The sequence below is a fragment of the Ambystoma mexicanum genome, chromosome 1q (assembly GCF_040938575.1).
Source record: "Ambystoma mexicanum isolate Mex_15411 chromosome 1q, UKY_AmexF1_1, whole genome shotgun sequence".
NCBI classification, from domain to species: Eukaryota; Metazoa; Chordata; class Amphibia; order Caudata; family Ambystomatidae; genus Ambystoma; species Ambystoma mexicanum.
The window spans coordinates 1,336,064,771-1,336,089,948 of record NC_090922.1 but is presented as its reverse complement, the minus strand read 5'-3'; the positions used below and the strand labels follow the sequence as shown (position 1 = coordinate 1,336,089,948).

Below are 25,178 nucleotides of genomic sequence, written 5' to 3'. Positions count from 1 at the left end.
GGAAAAGCGCAAGTACAAACGCCAATAAGAAACCAAACTAAGTGCCGCAAAAAGACCCAGGCAGGTATGGATGCATGAGATGTCAATGTGGTGAAGAGTGGAAGTAAGTACTACCATAGTCAAATATACCATGCATCTCATGGGTATATGTTACTGTGGAACAGTGAAACCAAGAAGTCCTGGTAAATGAGTATACCAGGCAGTTAGGAAGCAAAGCCTGTGAGAGAGCAAGGAGGGGGAGAAAGGAAACCACTCACCACGTGAACATGTGCTGAAGTCCTGGCAGGCAAGAAATACCAGGCACCTGTAGTTGTATAAATAGTTTGACATTGTGGGCAGATACCTGGGAGTGGAGTGTACTAGGGGATCTGAAAACCCTAAAGGATTCCTGGCAAGGCAGTGTACCAGGCAAGTGTCAAGGGGTATAACCAGGTAAGTATGGGCTCTTTGGTTGAGGAATGGATATTTTTTAACTTGAAGGTGATTGAAACAGCTGCAGATTTTGGCACTACTAGGCTAACCCCTGCCTAGAATAGTCGCAAGATGAAACACACTGTGCCAGTATCTATGCGCTTGTGCAAAGTATAGTTTAGCTAACAAATATTGGTATCCATGTTGTCACATAAATATATCATGTGTTGGTTAAACGGTTGTGGATCGTATATTTATGAAATGTAATTGCACAGGTCATTAAAACAGTTTTGCCACTGTAAGAATTTGCCAGCACATGTTTTGTCCTTTGGTCATTTTTTTAAGGCAAAATTCAAAGATTAGCAACCTAATTCTCCAATTTGATATACCAATATATATATATATCATCCATAAAAACCAATGGATGCATGGCATTGATATAACTCCAAAAGATTGCGTTAACATTGTATCACCAATAGAGAAAAGGAGGCAGAAGAGGGGAAACAAAGCGTGAGGGAGAGAAAATAGTAAATCATTAGTTCATTCAATGTGGTATAAAAGTAAAGACTATAAGTGATACGTTATACCAGTACAATGGCTAGGCAGTGACTCGTTGGATAACTTTCCATAAATCAGATACCGGTCTAGAATCAATCATCCTAACCTTTCATGAATATTCATAGTTGATAGACATATGTAGAGCAAAGATTGCAGCTTCTTGTAATTATAGCCCCCTATTGATTAATGCTTCGTTATTGTGTTCCGGGTGCCAAATTCCTCATATGCCAAAATCAAAATTCCAATCTGAACGCCTCAAAGTCTGAATGCAGGATGCTGAGGTGCAACTGATAGTAAATAGCTTTGTCGAAAAATTAGTTGGAGCCCCTAAGTGATAACTATACCCAACTTGAACACTTTGTTGTAAACACTACCACTCCCCTTCAGTAAAGAGTTCTAATTTAATACACTCAATTGGGTATTATGTTTACACTTGACAATCTGATGGCTAGATGCCACTCTGTTAAATGCTGCCTGTGTAGCCTCCAGAATAAAGATTCTGCAAGCAATAAGTAGCCAATTGTGTTAGTTGGGCTGCTTCTGCATTCTTACTCGACCATAGTGCTAAAATGTGTGATGTGGAGATTACTCACCATTTGCAATGGGATGGAGTCCCGCATACGGATAGATGCGTGATTGGCAGGCTATTCTTCTATTCATTTGTTTAATGCCCTTGCGAGAATGTCCACTCGCTCCGTTATGTCCTTGTATGCGAATCCCTGCGGCTTGATGGATCGACCATTTTATGTGGTTACCAAATCTAACTCCAGTGTCGTTAGTCTGTTTCCATTGCAGTGTCTCTCTGGTAGGTGTTACTGGTGTTCAATAGTATCCTCATGGTCATGTTGGGTTCCTTCAAGTGGAGGACACAGCCTCTGTCTGGCGTCCTTGTGCAATTGCTTGCGGGTGCCATTTTAGCTATTATTTATATAGGCAACATGCCAATTGTAAACTATCAGATATGTATGCAAATTCTCTGACCTTAGGCCTGCTCTTTGATGCATATTGTGTGCATAATGAACACATTAATAAGACTTTCATTCTCCATTTGTAGATCTGGGGATGGAATAACTATTGCCATTATGTTGATAATGGAGAAATGATGTCATGCGCACAATATGATGGGTAATTTATAACGCGCTTCATACCCAGAGGTTTCGATGCGTGCGTTGGTACAGTTACCAAATGTAGACAATCACAAGTTAATGCTTGACCATGTTGCCAGAACAGGAATGTACCTGTTGTTAACACTAGAACTGTATGTTGCAAACCAACCTGATCAGCTCTCTGATCTGAAGGCAGGGTCCTTTACAAATACATGTATGATAGGTCTGCGGGCTCTTTTCAACCACGCATGCACCAGAGGAGGGCCACTAACCCAGTGCCCACACCTATATTGGTGGCCAAGGCGTATGCAATGCGCAGGTGCTTGCACGGCCTATATGCGAATAGCCAATAGCTCCATTCACAGATTGACAGTTGGGAAATAGAAGAACCTTCTCAATGTGCTCCAATATGACCATGATCATAATCAAGGAGCAGGCTTCAGGTCAGAGAATTTGTGTGCATATTTGATTGTCTAAATTTGGTAACTCTGTCATGACGCACGCATTGTGCGTGTGACGTACTTTTTCTATTATCAACATTATCGCGCTCTGAAACACTTGTGTACGAGGGCGATATAATTGAAATATTATATAATGCTCATAGGCAGTTATTCCATCCCCGGATTGACAAATGGAGAATCGAAGAGTCTTATTAATGTGTTAATTATGCACAAGGTATTTATCCCAATCCAGTTCTGTGTGATAAAATAAGGGAAACTCAACTTTTGGGGTCATGCGATTCTTGTCAATCCTCCACAGCTAGATGGGTCTAAAATGGGTGACCCTTTGACCAATCTTCATGTCCATAAATGCATACTTTTTTCAAGGCCATCTCTTAAGTTCCTTCCAAAGTGAGTCGCGGGACATTTCCTCAGGTTTGTCCAAGACGCACTGTAACTAACCTGAGCCTGACTTTGCATCTCAACCTGACCCTTAAATTAGTAAACTGGGTATGTTGCAAAAGGTTCCCCCTGCTAGTAGTGGCAGCTAATCTGCTCCATCATATGCCATTAAAGGTTAAAGTGCATGCTCCATGGCCTATAATTATTTATACATCAACATTTTCTGCAACATTCACTGTGATATTGGATCCTTCCGAGTGAAATGAGAGAATGTAGCACTTTTAAAACCATAAGTTAACTCATGATTGGTAGTTCAAAAGGGCCCTGGATACAATGCCTCTCGGTTAATCTCATTTCTGTTGATAGAGTGAAAAAGAAAAGAAACCTTCTAACATGCAAGTAGCTTCTTTATAGGTCTAGAGCATATTTGAATTCTGTTTTAGAAGGCTCCGAGTTTAAACTCCTTAAGGCGATTAACCTTTCAGACACCCAAACCACAGACTGCATCAACAGATTGGCGATTCAAAAGAAGTTGTGTAGGAAAGCACAAGTGGAAATCTGATGGTATGAAGGTATTTTGAGGCAGGATTCTTCTTTAACTAGAAATGGCCTGCAAATAAAAAAAAGTACATGTGGTCTGTACTTCCAGTCTGTGCTTGCTAGTCAGTTCACAATAGTCATGGAAATAGCAAGCAGCTAGAATGAGGGTAGTGTGCAGCTGTCCACCATTAACTCATAGTGCCCCTAATGTGCAAGTAGGTGATCATAGGAAATCCTGTTGAATAATGTTGAATGGGAGTACTTCTGGTACTGGTAAGTAACTTTTCTTCTGAGTGAGTGATATATATTTTAATTCTATATTTTCATTGCTATAACAATGGCAAACACAATGCAAATATCAAGTAAATTAACTACACCATACATTAATATAAAGTATATTCATTTAATTGTATGACATTCGTAATTGCATTATTAAATGAATGTATCACTCAGTATTTTAGCACTAACAAATGATGCAAACGGGCACTGTTGGGTGTCACTTGCATGCAAAGTGGAACTTAAGATTTTTTACTTGTACTGGCTTTTTTATTGCTACATTTATTGGATATATGATTGAGGCTGAGAAGCATATCGTTTACATCACATATTTCTATCCACATCTGCAGTTTGTATTCTGTGTCTTTGTTGACATAGTTGGGCACCATACAGTAGTTCGACTAGAATGGGGTGATTAATTGAAAATGGCTGTTTTGATATTGATGTATGTCCAATATTGGGAATACTACTGTAGGGCTTTATTCTGATGCTATCTTTTATCTTTTTATCAGCTCAAGCATGGGAGAGCATAAGTGCCTCAAACCAGAGCCCTAACCCCAACAATCCAGCCGAATACTGTTCTACAATACCACCTTTGCAGCAAGCTCAGGCATCTGGAGCACTTAGTTCACCCCCTCCAACGGTTATGGTACCTGTGGGAGTTTTAAAGCACCCTGGGGCAGAAGGTCAGTGGTCATGTTAAGGAAATGTTTATTTTCCAGAAATGTGTGGTTGGGGCATGTACTTCTGAAAGGATTTGGATCATCTATGAATGAAGTGATAATGGGAACAACCTAGCTCGCTGGTTGAGAGGAATGGCAGAATTAGAAATGGACCAGACATAATTAAATGTCCGAGTAGTACTCCACTGAAATAAAGATTCTCTTGGTCCCTGTCAGATCAGTTTCTTGAATACCCCTATTCTACATATAGAGATTAAAGATGATTTCTAATGTATATGTTAATTCCTTACCATATCACTTTTTGGTAATGATGGTGCAAATTACAAGAGACAGATGGAATACTTTAAAAGTGTACCCATCCTCCATACTTATAGCTGTGACTTGTGCCCTTGCACACAGCATGATGTTTGTGTTTCAACAGTGGTCTCATTAATCCAACGCTGATACCTCAAGGTGCTAGGAATATAAATAAGTCTTATTAATCTCAGCGTTGATATCTCATATTTAACTCTGTAATGAGACCTGCTAGAAATGTATAAACAAAATGAAATTGTATTTTTTTATCAAAACACTTTTAATATGAATAGTTATGTTTAAATTCGAAAAACATAGAATAAGATCAAACATAAAGCAGAATAAAATTGTTGAGAAACACATTGAATTCAAATATTCAGTGCGAAAAAAAATTCAAATAATAGTGGAAAAATACTGATAAGCTTACTTACACAAATTGTGATCGGAGTACACAACATCCATTGAAGAGCGAATGCATAAGATTAATTTAGTGCAATAATCTATATGGACCAACCTATTAAAACTGTTGACAGGATTTTATGGTCCTAATTAATAGAACTGTATTGGTGTGAGGGGAAAACGAGAGGATGCAGTCGGCAGTTTGCTCTGTGTGATTTTGTTTCTTTGCAGATCTGAATACTTAATTTCAAGTGCTGCTGCCTGTTGGATCTCATGTTCCGCCCCCTTTGTTTTTCAAATCAGGCACAGTGCGATGGGAAAGTGAGGGATGCAGTTAGCTGTCAGTGTAGACAGTGCAGAGAAGGAGCAACTGCTCCACGAATCTGGTAAACTCTTTCAGCAGTTTTCCTCTGGTTTGGGCCTTTTCTGTCTGCAAGTGAAAATTCACAGCTGCTTATTGGTGCAGATTTAGTGTACCAGCCTTATATGTATGAATATACATAACCTCAGCAGCAAGTCAGTAGTCAATGACTCTTCGGCTGCTGAGGCTATTTTAGTTACTACTGTTGTAAATGGTAATACAGCAACTATACTTTGTGAAAACACTGCAGAAGCCTCTCCGTTATTAATTAAGACGGTTAGCGCTCCTTTTTTAAACGGCCTTCTTCAGCCGAAGTGATCTCACCAGTAGTAGAGCTTGATATTGTTTCCTTGCGACAGGTTGTGACTATCCCATCGGCAGCATTTTGTCACGATGTCTGCCCCCAGACATCAGGAGCAGACCAGTCTGCCCAGAGTATTAGCACCCATGGAGACCTGTAAGGCCCCAAGGGATTGCTTAAGGGCCTCTTGGACTCAGTTCTGGCGCCGTTGGCTCATATTGCTTCATTCAGGCAAACCAGGTCATCTTATGGAGGAAACCTGTACAGGCCACCTTGAGGCCTTTTTGAAGGGATTACTTTATTCAAGGGACTATTTCTTTGGGTGTGGTACTGGGACTACTTTACTTGGGGACTACTTCTGAGTGGCTATTTAAACCACGCCCGGAGAACAGAACACGCTTTGCGTTATTCTGCACTCCTGCAGCGTAACGCTCACTGTGCCTGCAGCTCCAGTATCCAGTCCTCAGCTACGCCCGTCCTTCGCGATCCGAACCTGCAAAGGGGAAAAGGAAAGCAGATTAGAACAGAAACCTTACCATTTGTTATCGCAATCGTCCGTGAGTCGCCGCACCTGAAAGAAAAGGAATACCAGTTACTGCGCTGTACAGCCAGCATCAGCGCCGCGGGATACTCACTGATGCTCCATTCATCCATGCGATCCAGCGAGGCACTCTGACGAGATCGCCGTCCGGAACATCCACAAAAGATGAGAAAAGTTAACAGGTTAGCTGCGCCTCGCTAAAAGACATTTAGACCTCGCATCATCAGATACTTACCGAGGTAATGCTCACTCGAGGTCCGGCGAGTCTCCATCATACGTCCTTCGCTCCAAGGAAACGCTGCACCTGCAGAATAAAGAGGGGACAATTGATTAATCACATTAATGAACAACATCGCATACTAAGACTGTTTGCTTATTGCACATACCGAATCTTACCTTGGCGCTACCTTGTTTCTTTCGAAGAAGAGACGCCTGTCTTGGGTAATTCTACAAGAGGAAGAAACATAAAGAAAAGGCACAAGAGTGAACTATAAGACAACTTGAACTCTAAAGCATTGCATGCTACCTTGGATTAGCATAAGACTTAACTTCGAGTAATTGTTGTCTGGAACTCTGCCATAAGATTACGGGATCAGTGAAGTTAACTGGATCTCCAAGTTCAGCGCACCCCTGCATTCCGACGCAGGATGGAGAGCCCATCCTTCTTAACAATAAGGTGAGACATATAAGGGGGAACACAAGGTGGTTACGGAAGCAGAAGTCAAGACCTCCTTCTAGCGGTCAGCTAACTTGCCATTTTTACCACTCTAGGAAAATCCTCCTACGTGCCAGACAGACAAAACTAAGTGGGCAAGCGCAATCGCTCATCACTACACTACGAGTCGCATTGGTGGAGACCGTTGCAGTCCAGCTTCGCTCAGCGCCCCTGTGGAACCCAGGTGAGCATAACAATTTGCCACAGACTCTGACATCGATCACTGTTCCGTTGGCTAATGAATTGCCAGGGATTTAAATTCATCTGCTCTTGATAGTAATGTTTCTTCCTAGAGACTTTGCCAATCTCCTACGGAGGTTTGTACATCTATACTTGCTATGGAAAATAATGAGATTCAACTCAACCAGTTCCAAGAAAAAGATTCAGGAAATGAAATCATTTGGCTGATGTATCAAAAACAACTGATTTTTTTTTTTTTTTTTTTCCCTCCACCCTCTGAGCACAGAGCTGAAGAAGCCTATAAGAGGGCCTCTGGATTTTCTACCTAATCCAGCTATGATGGCGGGCTCTAATTATATCGATGATGGAGGCCTTTTAGACCTTAATTTTCTAAATAACGCCCGAATTGATCAAACGGATTGCTGGTCAGCTTTGAATGTGAAAATTGCGGGCTGCTTACTAGATAAAGGTCACCAGCATCATCCTTCCTCTTCATCAAAAAGTCTGGATAAGCAAATTGCTACGTTGATGGACGACCTATCCTCGCTTTTGGCTGATGATGCTTCTCTGTTGCGAATTCAGTCGGTTAGCTCTCCCTTTAACTGCCATGGGTTTTCACCCCCAGTGCCAAAGCCTTTTTTGGTGATTTCGGTATGCCGCCATGCAATGCCTTCTAACGTTTTCTTTCATTAACCCCTTAAGTGCCAAGGACAAGGTATCTCGTCCTTGGCAACAGGGAGGTAATCCCAAGGATGAGATACCTTGCCCATGGCACTTAAGGGGTTAAACAGCCATCTACAGCCCAAGTTATCTCACCAATAGCGAAGCTTGATATTGTTACCTTGCCACAGTTTGTGACAGCCGGCGGGATGATGATGATGATGATGATCATGATTTTAGACACTTGCGCTGCATCTTACTCAAGTGCATCTTATTTATACCATACTCTTCGTGACATAGTTGAGTCTGGCTCAAGGCTCACTCGTTTTAGGATTTAAATGTGGCACTCGGTGCATTAGTTAAGCTCCACAGAAATATGAATTTGGGTTTAAAGACCCACACAGGGATGCTTAGGGAAGCACATTTGGAATTAATGGAATCCTCACGACTGGTACCTGTAATCCACAGGTCAATGTCAGTTTAAATCTGAATAGAGAATCTGATTCAATAATCTATTCCCACTGGTATTAACGCGTGCACTTGAACCTTTGTGGTTTCCTCAACTAAGGCTGTTGCTGAGAGCCTGCTTTCATTGATGAAATCTGGAAAATCCAGGGTTGCGGGCTTACATGCAATTTTGGACAAAGGTTGGTTAACTGGTATGAACCCTCCCTCTCGATCTACAAGTCCTTAGAAGCAGTAATAACTGTTAATACATCGGCTAGTTTGCTGCCACCTTGTAATCCTACCGCTCTTAAAAGTTCCAGGAAGTTTTTAAGGAACTTACATTATACAGAGGATGAAGCAAGTTGCGGCCCTACTTTCTAATCCAACACGCCCAAAAGGAGACTATATAATCATTTTAAATAATGTAGTTGATTTTTCTTCCGAATTGCTACCACTACTTCCAGAGCTAAAAACAACTAAGGGTTGTGGAAAGTACCCAAATAACGTTGAAATTTGCCCAAGGAATTCAGCTAGCTCTAAGTGATTATTTTCCTCCAATTAATTTGATGGAGCGTGTTAATAACATTGTTATGTCGAAGCCTTTTGAGGCAAAAATAGTCACCAAAGCTCAGGTTATAGATAATTGTAACACTTAACTAATCTGCAGAGTTTGGGTACTGTGCCTTTTAGTTTTAGGGGGAGAAGCGGGCCGAGTTGAGCTCCTCTCATGAACCTACAACAAAGTGCAGCTAATTTCCCATGTTTTCTAGAGGCTCAAACGTAGTCTCTAGACTTAAGGGGGAGGGGAGGCAGGTTCCAGTTTGCACCCCCAACCCCTTTATCGACACATGTCTAATAAATCAATGGAATATGGCTCATTTGTTATCAAACAAAACCTTTGATGCCTGAGGCTGTAGAGCAGAGGCATTAAAAATAAAATGCCATAATGATCATTCTCTTAGAAATCAGTCCAGTTTGTAGCTCCCCCAATAATTACGATGCATGTCGTGACGGATTGGTCATGGCTAGCACCAACCCTTTCTACTAGTGATAAATGGTTAGGTGCGGGGAAGGATCAAGTTACTTACCTGTAACTGTTGTTCTCCAGCATGGGTCTGGCATGGATTCACATGCTCATGAATATTCCCCATCGTCAGGCTGGGAATCCTCGGTAAAGAAAAAAATCAGTATCAGTTTCGTTTCTGATCTGTCTTTCTTAGTAACCAATCACTGGTCTCTGGGTCATACTGCCCGCAGCCAATGACTGCCCTCTCCCTAAGCCCCGCCTCTGGCAGCCATCCTCAGATTTGGTAGCACGTAAAGTGGCAGTATGACCAAGTGAAGAGCCGCAGGGGGGTAGGAGGGAGGGTTCGCATGTGAATCCATGCCAGACCCATGCTGGAGAACAACAGTTACAGGTAAGTAACTTGTTCCTTCTCCAGCATGGGGTCTGGCATGGATTCACATGCTCATGAATATAAGAATACATAGCAGTACACATGCACAACCACGGGAGGTGGCAAAAGGCTCAACATTAAGCAATACAACAACTCAACATTAAGCATCTCTTACCTCCTCACCAGGCTCACCTTAAGCGAACAGGTTGCGCAGCACTGCTTGGCCGACCCAGGACTCCTCCCTGTTGTCCCGATCGACGCAGTAGAATCTTGTGAAGGTGTGCGTCGACCTCCACGTAGCAGCCCTGCAGATGTCCAGCAGGGGCACACCAGACAGGAACGCCGTGGTAGCAGCGATCGCTCTGGTCGAATGGGCTCTCGGACGGCCGGAGCGGCGGTCGGTTTGCCAACCGGTGACAATGCATGATGCAGCCGGAAGCCATCGGGAAATGGAAGCCTTCTACAGAGCCTTCCCTTGATTCACAGGTTCAAAGTTCACAAACAGCTGTGATGTCTTCTGAAAACTCTTCGTGCGGTCCAAGTAGAACTTCAGCGAGTGCAAAGTCCTCTCGGCGGGAGACGAAGGCGACGGGAAGAAAACTGGGAACACCAAGGGCTCGTTGAGGTGGAAGTCCGACGGCACCATGGGCATAAAGGAGGGGTGTGTCCCCAGCACCACCCTTGTGTCGTGAAAAGTCCAGTATGGAGGCTTGCAGGATAGGGCCTGGATCTCTCCCACTCGTCGTGCGGAGGTGATGGCCACAAGGAATGCTGTCTTCCACGACAGGAACTTCAACGGCGGCGAATGCATAGGCTCGAATGGGGCCTCCATGAGCCTGGTCAGCACCACGTTGAGCTCCCACGCCGGGGCAGGGGCCTTCACCGGCGGGAACGACTGGAAAATTCCCTTCATAAAATCCTTCACCAGGCGATGAGACCACAAGGACGCCCGTCCTGTAGTTCTGGTGTATCGAGAGATGGCAGCCAGATGTATCTTGAAGGCAACGGAGGGAACGCATACAGGAACAGGCCGTCCCAAGGGAACGAGAAAGCATCGGCCATGCTCCTCGGCTGTGTGAACCTGCTGGCGAACCTCTGCCACTTGGAGTTTGTCGCCGTCGCGAACAGGTCGATCTGGGGTCTGCCCCATTGTTGAAGGAGCCGATCCACCTGGTCCTGGCGTAGTTCCCACTCGTGGCACGAGCACAGCTCCCTGCTGAGTGAGTCGGCGATGGTGTTTTTTATTCCTGCCAGGTGGAAGGGAACCAGAAACATCCCCTGTGCGACGGCCCAGTGCCACAGATCCTGGGCCTCCTTGGATAGGGCTGGGCATCTGTTGCCTCCCAGCTTCTGGATGTAGAACATCGTGGTGGTGTTGTCGGTGAAGATCCTCACCACTTTGTCCTTGAGGGACGGAAGGAACGATTTGAGCGCGCAGAACACGGCTCGTAGCTCCAGGATGGTGATGTGGAGAGACCTCTCCTCCGGGAGCCAGAGGCCTCTTGCGTGGAGATCTCCGGTGTGGGCCCCCCATCCCTCCAGTGAGGCGTCCGTCAGTCTCCTGATACGCTGGGGTCTGGAATGCCGTGCCTGCCGTGAGGTGCGCACGGGTACCCCACCATAGAATCGCCCGACGGAACTCCTCGTCGAGCGGGATCCTGTTTTCAAAGCTGCCCGCCGCTTGAATCCAGCGGGCGTCGAACTCTTGTAGCGGACGCATCCGAAGTCTGCAAAGGGGCACAAGGTAGATGCATGAGGACATCATCCCGAGGAGGGACTTGATGGACCTCACCCTGGCCACGTTCGTGGCTAACGGGCGCTGCACCTTGCCCAAAATGGCCTTCGTCCTTTCTTCCGACGGAGATGCCAATCGCTCCACTGTATCGAGCTTCGGTCCCAAAAACAGTGCCACCTGCGAAGGGACCAGGTGGGATTTGGGGTAGTTGATGGCAAATCGCAGTTCCGAGAGCAGGTGGACGGTCCTCGCCGTGTGTTAGACGGCGAGTTCTCTTGACCTTGCACGGATTAGCCAGTCGTCCAGGCAGGGGTAGGCGTGGATCCCCTGCAGGCGCAGCCGCGCCACTGGTGCGAGGCACTTGGTGAACACCCTGGGTGCCGACTTCCATCCGAATGGCAGGGCTCTGAATTGGTAGTGACGCCCCTGGACTACGATTCTGAGGAACTTTGTGTCCTTTTAGAATGGGGATGTGGAAGTAAGCATCCTCCAGGTCCAACGACGATAGGAAGTCGCCCTCCTCCAGCTGCCCCAGCACGAGCTGGAGGGTGACCATCCTGAATTTCTGTGCCTTGATGTACCTGTTCAACCGACGCAGGTCCGGGTTGGGGCCCCAACCGCCTGTCTTCTTTCTGACGAGGAAGTACCTTGAGTATACTCCGGAGCCTCTTGGGGACTAGCTCGATGGCACCTTAGCGTGTGCCCGCGGACCAGGGCATCGAGCACCCAACGGTCGGTGGCGATGGACTCCCACACGCTGATGAACCTTGTCAGCTGGCCTCCCACCGGGGTGCTTCATAGGGGGCCCGACTCTATGGCCGGTTCAGTCCTGCTTGGAAGTGGCCTTGCCGCCGGGGCCTCCTTGAAGACGGCGACGAGAACCTCCTTGCTTGCCGCGACCTCTGTAGGCCTCCTGGGACGAGGAGCGGGCCGCCTGACGGTACGTAGAGGAGCAACCGCTGCATCCTTTGGAGGCCCCCTGTCTGCCTCCGGCACTCGAAAGGGCCGTCATTGCGGAAGGACCCCCAGGGCTCGGGCCGTTTCTGTGTCGGTCTTGATGGCCTGCAATGACTCAGCCACCGTCTTCCCAAACAGGTTGTTGCCGTCGAACGGCATATCCAAGACTCTGGTCTGAACGTCCTGACGGAAGTCCGTCGCCTTGAGCCATACTCGTCGAAGGCAAACTCTGTTGCCCAACTGGCGAAAACTGGTATCGGCAATGTCCGTTGCCACCGTTATGGCGTGGTCCGACGCCACCTCACCTTCCTGCAGAATCTCTAGGGCCTCCACCCTCTTGTCTGGTAGGAAGTCCAGCAGAGAAGCTATCTTGTACCTAAGCTCCCTGTCGTAACGGGCCACAATCGCTAAGGCGTTGGCCGCCTTAATCGTCGTCGCCGCCGACGAAATGACCCGTCGTCCCAAGGCGTCCAAATTCTTTCCCTCGCCGTCAGGCGGGGAAGTGGAGGTTGAAGCAGATGCCCCTGCCGCCTTCTTCTTGGCCGCTGCCGACACGACGGAACCCGGCGTCGGCTGAGCCCCGAGGCACAAGGGGGCGGCGTCGGGGACCCGGTACTTCTTCTCGTACCTGTCCCTCTTGACGGGCGTCGTGGAGGGGTTCTTCAGGACGGCAAGCCCCTCGCCCAAAATATCGTCGAGCAACGCCACCGCGAGCGCAGTTTTCCTCTTGGCCTCTCACCGTTGATAAAGGAAACCTTCCTTTTTCTGTTCCCCTGGGCAGAGCTGGGAGAGCTCGGATGCCCTGGCGATCATTGCGTGAAAGGAGCCAATTTTGTCAGGCGGGGAAACCAGAGGAGGTGGAGATGTAATGTCCGTTCCGTCGTCACCACCGTCATCCGTCGCCGTGTCTCCTCTGGGTTCCGGCGATGGGGATGAAAGTTCCACAGGTTGTGGGGGCATGAAGGGAGGGAGTGGATGAACTCTCCTCCGCTTGCTCGGAGGGCTTCCCGACGGGCCTGTCTCTGGAACGTCCGTCGGGGCTCGTGGTAACCTCGTCCTCATCTCCGTACATAAGGATTGGATTGCCATCAAAATGGCTTCCAAGCTGTCCTGAGGCTCGGGTAATGGCTGCGACGGGAGGGAAGGCTTCTCCTCCACTGGGGCCTCGTCGGCGCCACTCTCGCTTTCTTAGATCACGTCTTCAGGATCTCTCCTGTGGGATCGAACCTTCTCGAACCTTCCGTCGAGACTCTTCGCGGCTTCCACCAGTTCCTCCTCAGAAGCTGAATTTGTGTCTGTAATGGCCACCGCCACCCCCCCACCCCTCTTTTCCCACCGGGGTCTTCACGGGGGTCTTGTTGATGGGTTGAAAAGAGGACTCCCTCCACGGAGGCAGGGAGACACTGAGCCCCGAGGTCGCCTCCACTGGCGCAGCCTCCACAGGCTTCGCCAGGGCCGCTGCGACTCCCTCGATAGAGGCCTTCGCCAGGTGAATCGGGGCCCTCACCACCTTGGAAGTGTCTGAGGCCTTCACCTTGGGGGGAGGCTCACCGCCTCGCTCCCCCTCGGCGGATCCTTTCGAGATCGACCGGGGCCTCTCCAGAAGCTTACCAAGGTTCTCGGAACCCCGAACCAGAGCGTTGGCTCGTGGTTGATGGTACCGGAGAAGGTGCGCCCTGCCTGGCAGCTGAAAAGCCCGACCTTTCGGTGCTTCCGGTGCCCGCGGACTCTTGGTGCTTAGCCATATGTTGGGCCACCGTCGCCGGGGCGCCCTCATAGGTCTAAGAAGACCGCTCAGACCTTTTCTTCTTCTTCTCACCTGCTGGGCCCTTCTCCAGCCAGCTGGCGAGGCGGGATCGATGATCCTTCATGGTCCGTTCCGAAAGGTTCTTGCAGAACGCAGTCCTTCTCCACGTGCGTCTTGTCCTCATGAAGGCAGTGGAGACATCTCGAATGCTCGTACTCCTTGAAAACATTTTGTAGTCTGCATCCAGGGCAGTTCCTGAACAGCTTGGATCCGGGCGTCAAGCTCCCCTTGTCCTGGGCCATGTCCATGAGGAAGGCCTCGGATCTTCTGAAATCCTCCAAGAAGTGTAACTCGACGAAATTTCACCCTTGAGGGGTGTAGAAAAATTCAGAAATGGGTCCCAGTTGATCGGAAGTAGAAACGATGGAGCTTGAGGCTCGATTTAACCGAAAAAAGGAGAAAATCTCTAGAAAAAGCGTGAAATCGCAGTAAAAGTTCGAGAGCTATAGCACGAGGACTCCCAACACTTGAACGTGCGGTAATAATCTGAGGATGGCTGCCAGAGGCGAGGCTTAGGGAGAGGGCAGTCATTGGCTGGGGGCAGTATGACCCCACATTTACGATGTCTCCATACAAAACAGAAAGAAGGAATTGAGAAGATCATTGAGAAAGTGTCTTGTGCCAGAAATATAAAAATTGGATTTTATTGCATCGCTTTTTATAGCTACAGAGGAATGGAGCGCTCTGAGCCATTACCACTAATAACTCCTGTCTTTTTGGTTATTTAGTAATGTGATTCCAGAAGACATGTGGGTGACTCATTTTCAGAATTTGTTTTCCAGCCATAAAGGGATTACCCTGGATTTTACCCCTTGTCAAGATTGGGAACTAAATTTTTCTTTGGCAGAGAGTTCTCAGTTGATTGAAATAGCCTTCAACTCTCAGGCTCCTGGTCCTAATGGATTATCAAATTTAATTCTAAAATGTAATGTTGATTTATGGGCAGCTATTCTGTTTAATCTAGTTCCACTTATAAGTCTTGGAAGCGTTCCCCTAATAATTACAGCCCGATTGGACGAGGGGAGTACATTTGTGACTTCCTTGTCTACGATCTAGAGTTTTGGGCAACATCAACTGGGCGTTTGGAGAAATTCCAGACGGTTTTGCGTAAAGGTTTAGGGACCCCTTAATGGCTTTGTATTAATTCCATGCAAAAAAAGGCGTGGCAAAATAAATCTTCCCCTGTATACGCCATCTGCATAGATTTCTCGTTGGCATTTGACAGTCAAAAGGGATTTTCTATGGAATAAATTGAACAGTTTGAATATTCCTAACGCTTTACTATAAACTTCTGTATTCAGAAAGCGATTTACAGGTGAGACTAGACCATCAGTGGTCGCTTTCTTTTTTATTTTTAAATTCAACTTTATTGACATTTTGCAGTATTATGTAAATCAATACAGCCAAATAACGAACATTAACAAAGAACCAGCATAGTAATGGCCCACAAAATCCTTATTCCTATGTGTCATTCTGTACCGCTACCTAGAGGGCCACCACAAATGGTGGGACAGGCCCCCCAATAGATGGGGCAGTAGGGTTTGGGCACCCTGGGGGCAGATTGGCACACTAATGTGGCCATCTGCACCAAGCGAACTTGGGTAAACAAAAAAAAACAATACAAAATCGTAGGCTGCATTTTAGGGAGGGCTGAGGGGCACCCTAAGTGGGCAGCAAATGTTGTACTGCACTGGGGGGTGGCACTCACCCCCCCACCCCAAATGGAGGGCCCCAACTCATGCAACCCTCCCTGGGGGCAGATATCTGCTCCTAGGAAGGAGCATCTGAACCCTGGGAGGGTTGCATGAGGTGGGGCCCTCCATTTGTGGTGGGGGGGGGTGAGTGCCACCCCCCGTTGCAGTATAACATTCGCTGCCAATTTAGGGTGCCCCTCAGCACCCCCTAAACAGCAGCCTACGATTTTGTATTTTCTTTGTTTACCCAACTTGGCTTGGCGCAGATGGGCACATTAGTGTGCCAATCTGCCCCCAGGGTGCCCAAACCCTACTGCCCCATGCATTGGGGGGGCCTGTCCCACCATCTTTGGGGGGCCTCTCCCCCCCACCCCAAATGGAGGGGGGGGGTGTACCTCGCGCAGCCGTTTGTAAGAGGCCCAGGGAGGCCTGCATGAGGTGCCCCTACCACCCATTTGGGGTGAGGGGGGAGAGGGCCCCCAAAAATGGTGGGGCAGGCCCCCTAGTGGGTGGGGCAGTACGGTTTGGGCACCCCGGGGCCTAATTGGCACACCAATGTGCCCCTCTGCACCAAGGCAAGTTTCGTAAACAAAGAAATAAATGGAAAATGGTGGAACGCTTTTTAGGGGGTGCTGTGGGGCACCCCAAAGGGTCTGGGAAGTTTCTAATGGGATGGGGCATTGACCCCCCCTCGCCGCCAGCCACAATGGAGTGGGTGCCATGTCATGCAGCCCTCCCTGGGACCAGATATCTGCTCTTAGGCACGGACGCCTGAGCCCAGGGAGGAGTGCAGGACAGTTCCCCCCCCCCCCATTATCTGCCCCTGGGGAGGGCTACATGACATGGGCCGCCCCTCCAATTTGGCCATATGTGGGTTCCCACAGGTGTCCTCTTTTGGGAAATGCATGGGGTTCCCAGTTTTCCTTGCTGGCTTTGACACCCTAGGCCCAAATCTGTAGGTTGCCCACATGAACAAAATGGGCAGTGGCGAAAGGCTTGGGGTTCCCACCGCCAACAACACATGGCCTACCTTCCCGCGTCCCCAGATGTGTCTCGATGAAAACGGTACCTCACGTGTGGGTGCACCTACCGGGGGCGCAAAAGGAAAAGGGAAACCCGCTGGTAACCCCAAGCCTTTCGCCACAGCACAATTTGCGGGGGTGTCTGGGTAATAAATTCTGGGGTGATGTGCGCAAATCATACCTCTGCGGATTCCCACGGGTGTCGTCTTTTCGGAAATGCATGGGGGTCCCTGTTTTTCTTGGCGGCTGCAACACCCCAGGCCTAAATCTGTAGGTTGGCTCCCCAAACCCTTTGGGGGGATAGGAGTGGTTTAGCTTTATTCCTTCGCGCCCAGCTAGGTGCACCCACACATGTGAGGTACCGTTTTCATCGGGACACCTGTGGGAACGCGGGACGGTAGGCCATATGTTTGTGTGGTTTTCATAACGTTTTGACCCATTTGCTGGTGCCCTTTGTCACACAACCCTTTAATTTCCCAAATGTGACCTACATTTAGTCGCTGGTTTAGGCACCATACTCTTTTGTAACCTGCACAAGTCACCTACCCTTGAAAAGGTCTGTCTGTGCTCTTTCAAAAAATGTATGCTTGCCGTTCCTCACCACATTGGTTTTCCCGATTTACACATGCTAAGTGCGCCTGTTCAGGCCGTGAGTGTAAAACTCCTGTGTACCATGGCTCAGTGTTTGGCTTGTGGTATTGCTTGTTTTGTAAAACACTACAAAAAATGTGTGCTTTCCTAACTGCAAGAGTCAGGGGAATGTAGCGGAGCATTGCTTTTCTCAAAATTCATAGAAGCCATTGCCGTACCAAGCGAAAGATGTCCAACACATACATTTTTTTTTTTCGGTCATCTTCCCGCTTTTCCCCCAATCTATGGCATTTTCCCCTACCTAGATTTTGCCTGACCTACACTAATCACCCCTTCCTAAACTTGGTTTTTTGTCTACTTTTCAGAAATATATGCCTTTCCGTCCTCCAATTCGGCTTTCCTACCCTTTTCTCCCATTCCGTCCATGCATGTCCAATTGGCAAAAATGGCCAAAATCGCCTACCTCTCACAAAACAGTTAATAACCACATCAAAATATGTTTTTTCCGATTCCACTCAACCTGTTCTTGAAAGCCAGGAGATTGGGGAATTCAGCACAGCAAACCATTTGTTCCTATCTCTTACAAGGAAAAAACCACAGGCTTCTTTGTACATCATTTTATTTGCATTTCTTGAAAAAACCCAAGGTTTTTGCCCTTTTTGCTTATTTTCTCTCACCCCCCCAGACAGCAACCTAGGATTCCTGGGTGGCGTTATGACCGCCTACATGTGGGGAAAAAAAAGAGCCAAATTTGGCCGAGATATCTCATGTAACAAAGTTACAAGCCATTGAATGGCCACATACCGAAATCACCAAAAAAGGCCCTTGCATTGGGGAGAAATACCCATGGCACTTAAAGGGTTAATCAAAAGCAAGTTCCAACACAATCAGAAAAGTATTTACACCTCCCTTAGCAATTACTAGACAAGTCTAAGTTAAAACACCACTTTTTGTCAAAACAGAGGTGAGCGCGTAACTTAGATGGCACTCCAATAATTAGGTAGAGAAAAAGGCAGGTCATGAAAATAAAACAGTTCCCAACACTTTTAAGAGACAAAATCAAGTTACTGAAGGCAGGGTATACTGTAGAGCCAAAGTTCATATACAAGGCCCACTTTGAATGGAGCAATGCGAAATGTGCCCAAGATCACACGGTTTAGTAATGCAAAAAGTCTTTTTTGAAATGTTCAAAAGATGTTGTGGTGGTTCAAAAGACAAAGTTAGAAGGTCTGGGGGCCAACCCAGTTGGAGAGCCAAGGATTTAAAGGTCACCTTGGGCAAACCGAAGAAAGGGAGGCCAGGTAGAACACAGTACCTTAAAGAGTGAGGAAGCTCCAGCAGTGGCAGTTGTTCCTGACAGCGGGTGCAGTTCATGGTTTCGACCAGGGGAAGAGAGGAAACTTGGAGTCGTTGCACTGCCCAGGAAAGAAACCAGCCGCAGAGTTAGTCGGTGAAAAGGTGCGTTCATGGTATTCGCGGTCAATGGTGCAGCTTGGCTATCGGGCCGCCAGGGTGCTTGGCACAGGCAATTCGACCAAGAGACGTCCTGGAAGGCGAAATGGTGAACTGGTTGATCCCACCAGCTCAGAGGGAGACTACTCTTCCAGCAGAAGATCTCCGCTTGTCGTTGGGGAAAGTGGTGAGGTTGTTGCAGCAGGGCTCAACCGGTGATGTCGTTGCAGATGGCCCAGCTTCTTCCCTCTTCGGTAATTCTTAGGTCCTGTGGCGACTTCTGAAGTTCCAGTCCCAAAAGCCCTGCTTTTATGCAGAAAAACCCCCATTCAACAGCCTAGCTGTCATTCAAACATGCTAAGTGGTGAGCCGGGCGGCTTACCACTGGCCCAATCAGAACAGAGTGCGACTTAAGTTGCTAAGGCAATGCAGACCAGGGTGCCATTTCCCCCAGACAGAGTGGCACCAGTTGGAGGGCTTCTGTGGAGAAGCCCGCCAAAAAGTGGAACAAAGGGCCCGACCTTGGTTGGAGTTAGAGACGGACACGAACGCCATTTTAGAAAAGAGTTCTGGCAAAAAGACCCAACCGGTGATTTAATATTAAATTTAAAAAAACGGCGGTATCGTTAACATTGCACCAAAAGTGGTGCGTTTAAAATAAATGGGAAAATCCCATAGGAAATATTCCCGTGGAATATTTTGCGTGGTAACCACTGCCACCGGCCAGAAACTCGACAAGGGGGGACTGGACAGTGCCCCCTTGGAAACAGACCCAGGGGCAATCAAATTAACCCCTTCCAGTACTTCCACAATACGATGGTTTGTACTGGTTCTGTTCACAATTTTGGACTAGTAAAGTCAAGGGTGACTTTACATGCCCTGGGAGACAGTAGTCAGTCCCAGGCTTTGGAGTCTGTTTGGGGGTCACTATGACACCCCTGTGTTACTGCACTGAGGGTGCTGTGTAACACATACACAAAAACAGATTTTACTCTATGGAGTAAAAAAAAAAACATAGCCCATAAGCACACGACGAGTCAAAGACATACCTCAAATCATGCCTGAGTGGGAGGAAAAGAGTCTCACTCTTAGTGGGAGAAAAAAAAAAATCCAGCAAAGCTGCTGGGGGACTCACTAGGTTTGGGAAATTAGCCTTATCAGAGAATTCTCCCTAACAACTCCCCCTTGCTGCTTTTCAACTCAAATAAGACTAAACAGTGTTTTTCAATCTGGGAATCCCCTCCACCTCTTCAATCCACCCTAGAACCTCATCCCAATAGATTTGAACCTTGGCACCCCCCCCCCCACCACATATGCCAATAATCAGCATGCTCCCCGCATTCATGCCAACAAAGAGGACTCGTCCCCGGGAACATCTTGGAGAGACACACTGGATCATATTGCCACCTACGGAGTAATTTAATCACATGAAGTTTGTACTGTCAAGCTATAGAAGTCCCAAACACCCTGCAGTACATTTTCCTCCATAGTGTTGCGTTTACTTCACACCCAAAGTCCCCTTCCCACTTACTCCAGCGTTTCTCCGTACTTCCCCTGCCAGCCTCTACCAAGGGCCCAGACAGGGCCGAGATCAACCCTTTCATATCTCTTCCTGAATCCAGGACCTTTTCCAAGGGGGTTAGCTCCCTCTGTACCCTGTCCTTCAGTCATCAGCTGTAAGTACCCCCTTCAGCTGTGGGTAAGAAAAAACAACAATGTTCCTATTCCCAACTCCCCCTCCAGATCTACCAATGAGATGAACTGGCCTGCCCTCCATCACTGACCCCCCCCCCCCCCCCTGCGAGGCCAGCGTCGAACCAAGTCTGGAACGTATTCAGATTCGGTATCCGGTCCCTCCTCTCCAGAGCACACAGGTGATTTAAAGGGGAGGGCCAGGTCATGACCCCCCTGTGAAGATACTGGTGGGGGGTGTCTGTATTGCCCCTCTCTAAATGGTAGAGGAGAGGCACAGAGGACTCCAGCCAAGATTCTCAAGCGGTAGCAATGGACGAGCAATCAAGGCCTAGCTTCTCAGGAAGTGATGCAGGCTGGTTCTTAGGTACAGTGTACTCCCCGAACCCCCACAAAGGAATGGCCACACGCTGTATTACTGAAAACAGTCTTTATATAATTAATATTCAAAGTTATGTACACGATCACAATAACGCACTTTCTACTCGGAAATCAACAATGATAAATCTATACAATTCTAAAGTGGTACCACCAATGTTATCGAATCTCATTAAAGTGCATCAACTGTATGGTTAAAATGTCACACAGATCAATAACGAGGACACCAGCAGTAGAGATAGGAAGGAACTTAAGATGGTTGAAACAATAGGCAGAATGCTGGCCTATACCGATAGACACAGTTCTGTGTGGAGATCCCCCCCCAACCTGGGCAACCTGTAAAATAAAGATATATAGTACAAGCCCAGTCCATATATTGTTCAATAGCCTTATTTCCTCCTATTGAGGTTTTACCCCCTCATTGTACCTGGTGGAGTAGAGTTCTTCGAAGATGCGTCGAAAGATCCTTCTTGAGTGACTCCCTTTAAAGCAGGAGCCACGGATCGTCAGGTGTCGAAGATGGTGAACTTGACGGCGGTGATGAGAAGTTCAAGGGTGCCGAGACCCCGATGTCGATCCAGGTGGTGCGCGTCAGCGACGTCCTGCGAGGATGAGGTGTGCGGGGCACCGCTGCGACGGATTGTTTAGGACCGCAAAGAGTTTCAGAAGAACTGTGGCCCAACAAGGGCGTCAAGTCGTCGAAGTCTTTGTGGCCTTCAGGTGGCGGAAAACCCACCAGCGGATTCTCCTCGGCGTGTTGGTCGTCCTCGACTTTCTCCGGTGGGACAAAGCGGTCGATGTTGCGGACAGGGGAGTCCTTGGATTCAAATGTTATTCGGCAAAGGAGCGGGCAGCTCCGGTCGTCAACGGCACGGCGTCAAGTGGTCCCCACGGCTGGGCAAAACAACTTCGACGGGCCTCCAGCGGTTACACAAACCTGCGAACCCTGGTCGAAGGCAATAGACTTCGCCAGCGGCGAAGTCCGGGTGCTTTGCTTCGTTCTCCTCAGCGGTCTCATCTCGGGTCGGGAGCCTTTCGAGGGTCTGACTTCCAGGGAGCTTCGGCGAAGGTTAGCAGTGCTCGATGGTCCCTCAGAGCACGGGAAGAAGGCGCCTTACTAGGTCCTCTCTCGGATCAGTCCTTGACGAGTTCGGCAGCTTTCAGATCAGGTCGAAGCAAATGCAACAGCAAGTCTTCGTCTTCCAGCTGGGTGTCGAGGATCAGCAGTTCCAGTTACTCTTCTAGTGTAGACACAGCTTCTGAACAATTTCCAGTGGTGAGAGGTCCCCAGATATACTATCTTGTCTCTCATCCACACTGCTGGGTCACTCTCAGCAGCCAATCATACAGAAGGGCATTCATGCAGTCAGTCAGCCAATCAGGCGCACAGTGCATTCAGGCCATCCTCCTCCCTCTCAGACACTCGCAACAAGGAATGTGGATTGGGACAAGTACTCAGCCATTCAACACTACACACTGCATTCAGGCCAGTTTCGGGCAGGGCTGTCTCAGTGTTTGTCTCTCATACCAGAAACCAGACAGCCACAACAAGAAGTGCATATTGGTCACACACTCCATTCACCCAGGTCCCACCCACAGGGCGTACCCACTACATATAGTCACTGGGAAGGCTCCAGTCAGTCTGGACTGGACTTCACAACAACACCATATATGGAACTTCCACCCAACAGCCAGTCAGGGGGTAGGGACAGAGTCAGGGCTTCCCAGGACTTTGGGAAAACAAGGTCATGGGTAATAGAAAGCAAGAGGCCACAGGGGCCATCTTGTTTTCCATCAGGAATCAACTGATTCCAATGGCAGGGCCTGGGGATCCCCAAAATGGAGGATATTCAGCGCACCTGTCAGTCATCATGGAGCTGCCACCAACCCATACCCTGCTCAGAAGGCCACCGACAGGTGCCCAAAAACATACACTAGGGGCACAGGGTTGTACCCCCACCCATGGGTGCCATAAGGTTATCCCACGGGTCTGTTCACCAAACCAAAAGAGAGAGCTGCACCGCCAGGAGTCCCACATGAACTCCTGCGCGGAATACACACGATAAAAAGGCAGTAAAGGACAAGGATACGGAGTCCCTGTCCCTCCGATGCATTTCCAGCATCACACCCCCTCATCTCTCTGCCCTTCTACCATAACTGCCAGAGGACACCTAGGATGGGATGTTTCCTGATCCGTCGATGAATGTTGTTTCTCGGCACCCATATCCATTTTCCTACTGTCGGTCTGAGATGAGAATTCTTGAACTCCACCCACTGTTACTGCCTTTGCTCCCTCAAATGCGGAACCAGAACCCTAAATTGTGTATCTTTGTAGTACAGATAAATATCTGGAAAGCACACCCCGCCTTTTTCTTTTGGAAGCACCATGACCTCATACGCCACCCTCGCTTTCTTGCCCTGCCACAAGAACTTCAGAAGGGGGCTCTTAACCTCTCGGAACATAGCTGGAGGGACCTGAATTGGGATCACCTGGAACAAATGGAGGATTCTTGGGAGGAAGTTCATCTTTTATAGTGTTCAATCGTCCCAACCAAGAAATAGTCAACTTACCCTGTTTCCTAAATCCTCGAATAACCTCGCCAAGAGTGGTGGGAAATTTCCTTTTGTATAGCCCCCTTCTCTCCCTTGTGATATAAATACCTAGGTAACGCAACTGCTCCTACTCAATCCTCTTACCCAATGCCTGCCAGTCTCCATCTTTCAATTGACTCCATCTGGTCAACTGGGAACAGAATGGATTTCCCCCTGTTGATTAGGAAGCAGAGAGTGCCCCATATTCTGCGCACTCGACAACAGGGACCGACGACACTGGATTTCTAATGTGCAGTAAAATGTAATTGGCGTATAAGCCCAATTTGAATTCCACCCCGCCCACGAGAATCTTTCACTCAAGGGTCGTCCCGCAGTTTATGGGTCAAGGATTCCAGGGAAAGAGCGAAGAGTAATAGTGAAAGGGGCCAGCCCTGTTGCTTGCCTCGTCCCAGTACAAACAATAGTGAGAAATTCACATTAGCAGCCACGCAGGCCTTAGGGTCTGAATAGAATGCTATGAAACCCTGCAAAAACCTAACCCCCAATCCAAACTTAACCAGAGTTGCCTTCAAAAACTCGCAATTCACTCTGTCTAATGCCCTTTCGGCATCAACAGATAAGAGCGTTTGGTTACCCCCTTTACAGCGGTCCTCCGCAATCGGATGCAAGGATTTACGTATTGCCAGCCCCTTGTAGCCCCTTTATGCAACCCACCTGGTCGGAGTGCCCCAATCTCGGCATATGCGCTGTGAGCCTTGATGCCAGGACCCTGGTAAATAACTTTGCATCCATATTGAGGCGCGGGATCAGGCGATACGATCCACATACCCTGAGGGTACCTGCCCTCTTCATGTATCACTGTTATAAGAGCCCACACAAACGTATTTGGGCCCCTTCCAGGTTCCAGGATGTAGTTTAACTACTTTGACCAGGTGTGGGACCAGAATCTCTGCAAACATCTTGTAGAAACCGGCGGTATACCCATCTTCCCAGGTGCCTTTCCAGTTGCAACCTACAGATCACCATCCCTATCTGTTCTCTTGTAATAGGGCATCCATGTCCTTTACATCCTCCGGGTCAGTTTCGATAGGCACACCTCTGCCAAATAAGCTCCAAGACCATTCCCTTTCGAATGGTCTGCTCCAAAAGGGGAGTGAACCAGAATAGTGTTCCTTTCCTGTGCAAGGCACGCCTCCAGTGGAGGCAGCAGGACGTTTTTTTTTCGTAAGGTGAGCCTCAATTGGAAGGAGCCAGAATCACATTACTTTCCAATGTACACCTGAAGCAGAGAGAGCTTCAATGACGTTTCTTTCTAAGGTGGCCTCAAGTGGAGCAAGCTGCTCTAGCATGCCTTGCAAAGACATCCTAAATGGGAGTGTACCAGGGTGGTGTTAAGGGTCTCCAAGGCACACCTCAAGTGGAGGGAGCTGGTGTGGCATTCCTTTCTAAGATACTCCTGAAGTGGAATGAGCCTTAATTGCGTTCCTTTGCAAGTCACACCTCGCGCAGATGGAGCTAGACTGACCCTTCTAAGTCAGGCCTCAATTGAAAGGTACCGACTGGTGTGCCTTTCCAAGGCAGGCCTC

The 25,178-nt window shown here is 48.1% G+C and overlaps 1 protein-coding gene across 2 annotated transcripts in view; it reads left to right on the top strand.

Annotated features, from left to right (window-relative positions):
* ZFYVE9 (zinc finger FYVE-type containing 9) overlaps positions 1 to 25,178 on the top strand; it is a 1,362,935-nt gene that overhangs the window by 495,539 nt on the left and 842,218 nt on the right. For both annotated transcript variants that reach the window (XM_069642200.1, XM_069642199.1), the window contains exon 6: positions 4,246 to 4,419. In XM_069642200.1, the coding sequence (XP_069498301.1) occupies positions 4,246 to 4,419 (174 nt within the window). The remainder of the gene's footprint in view (positions 1 to 4,245; positions 4,420 to 25,178) is intronic.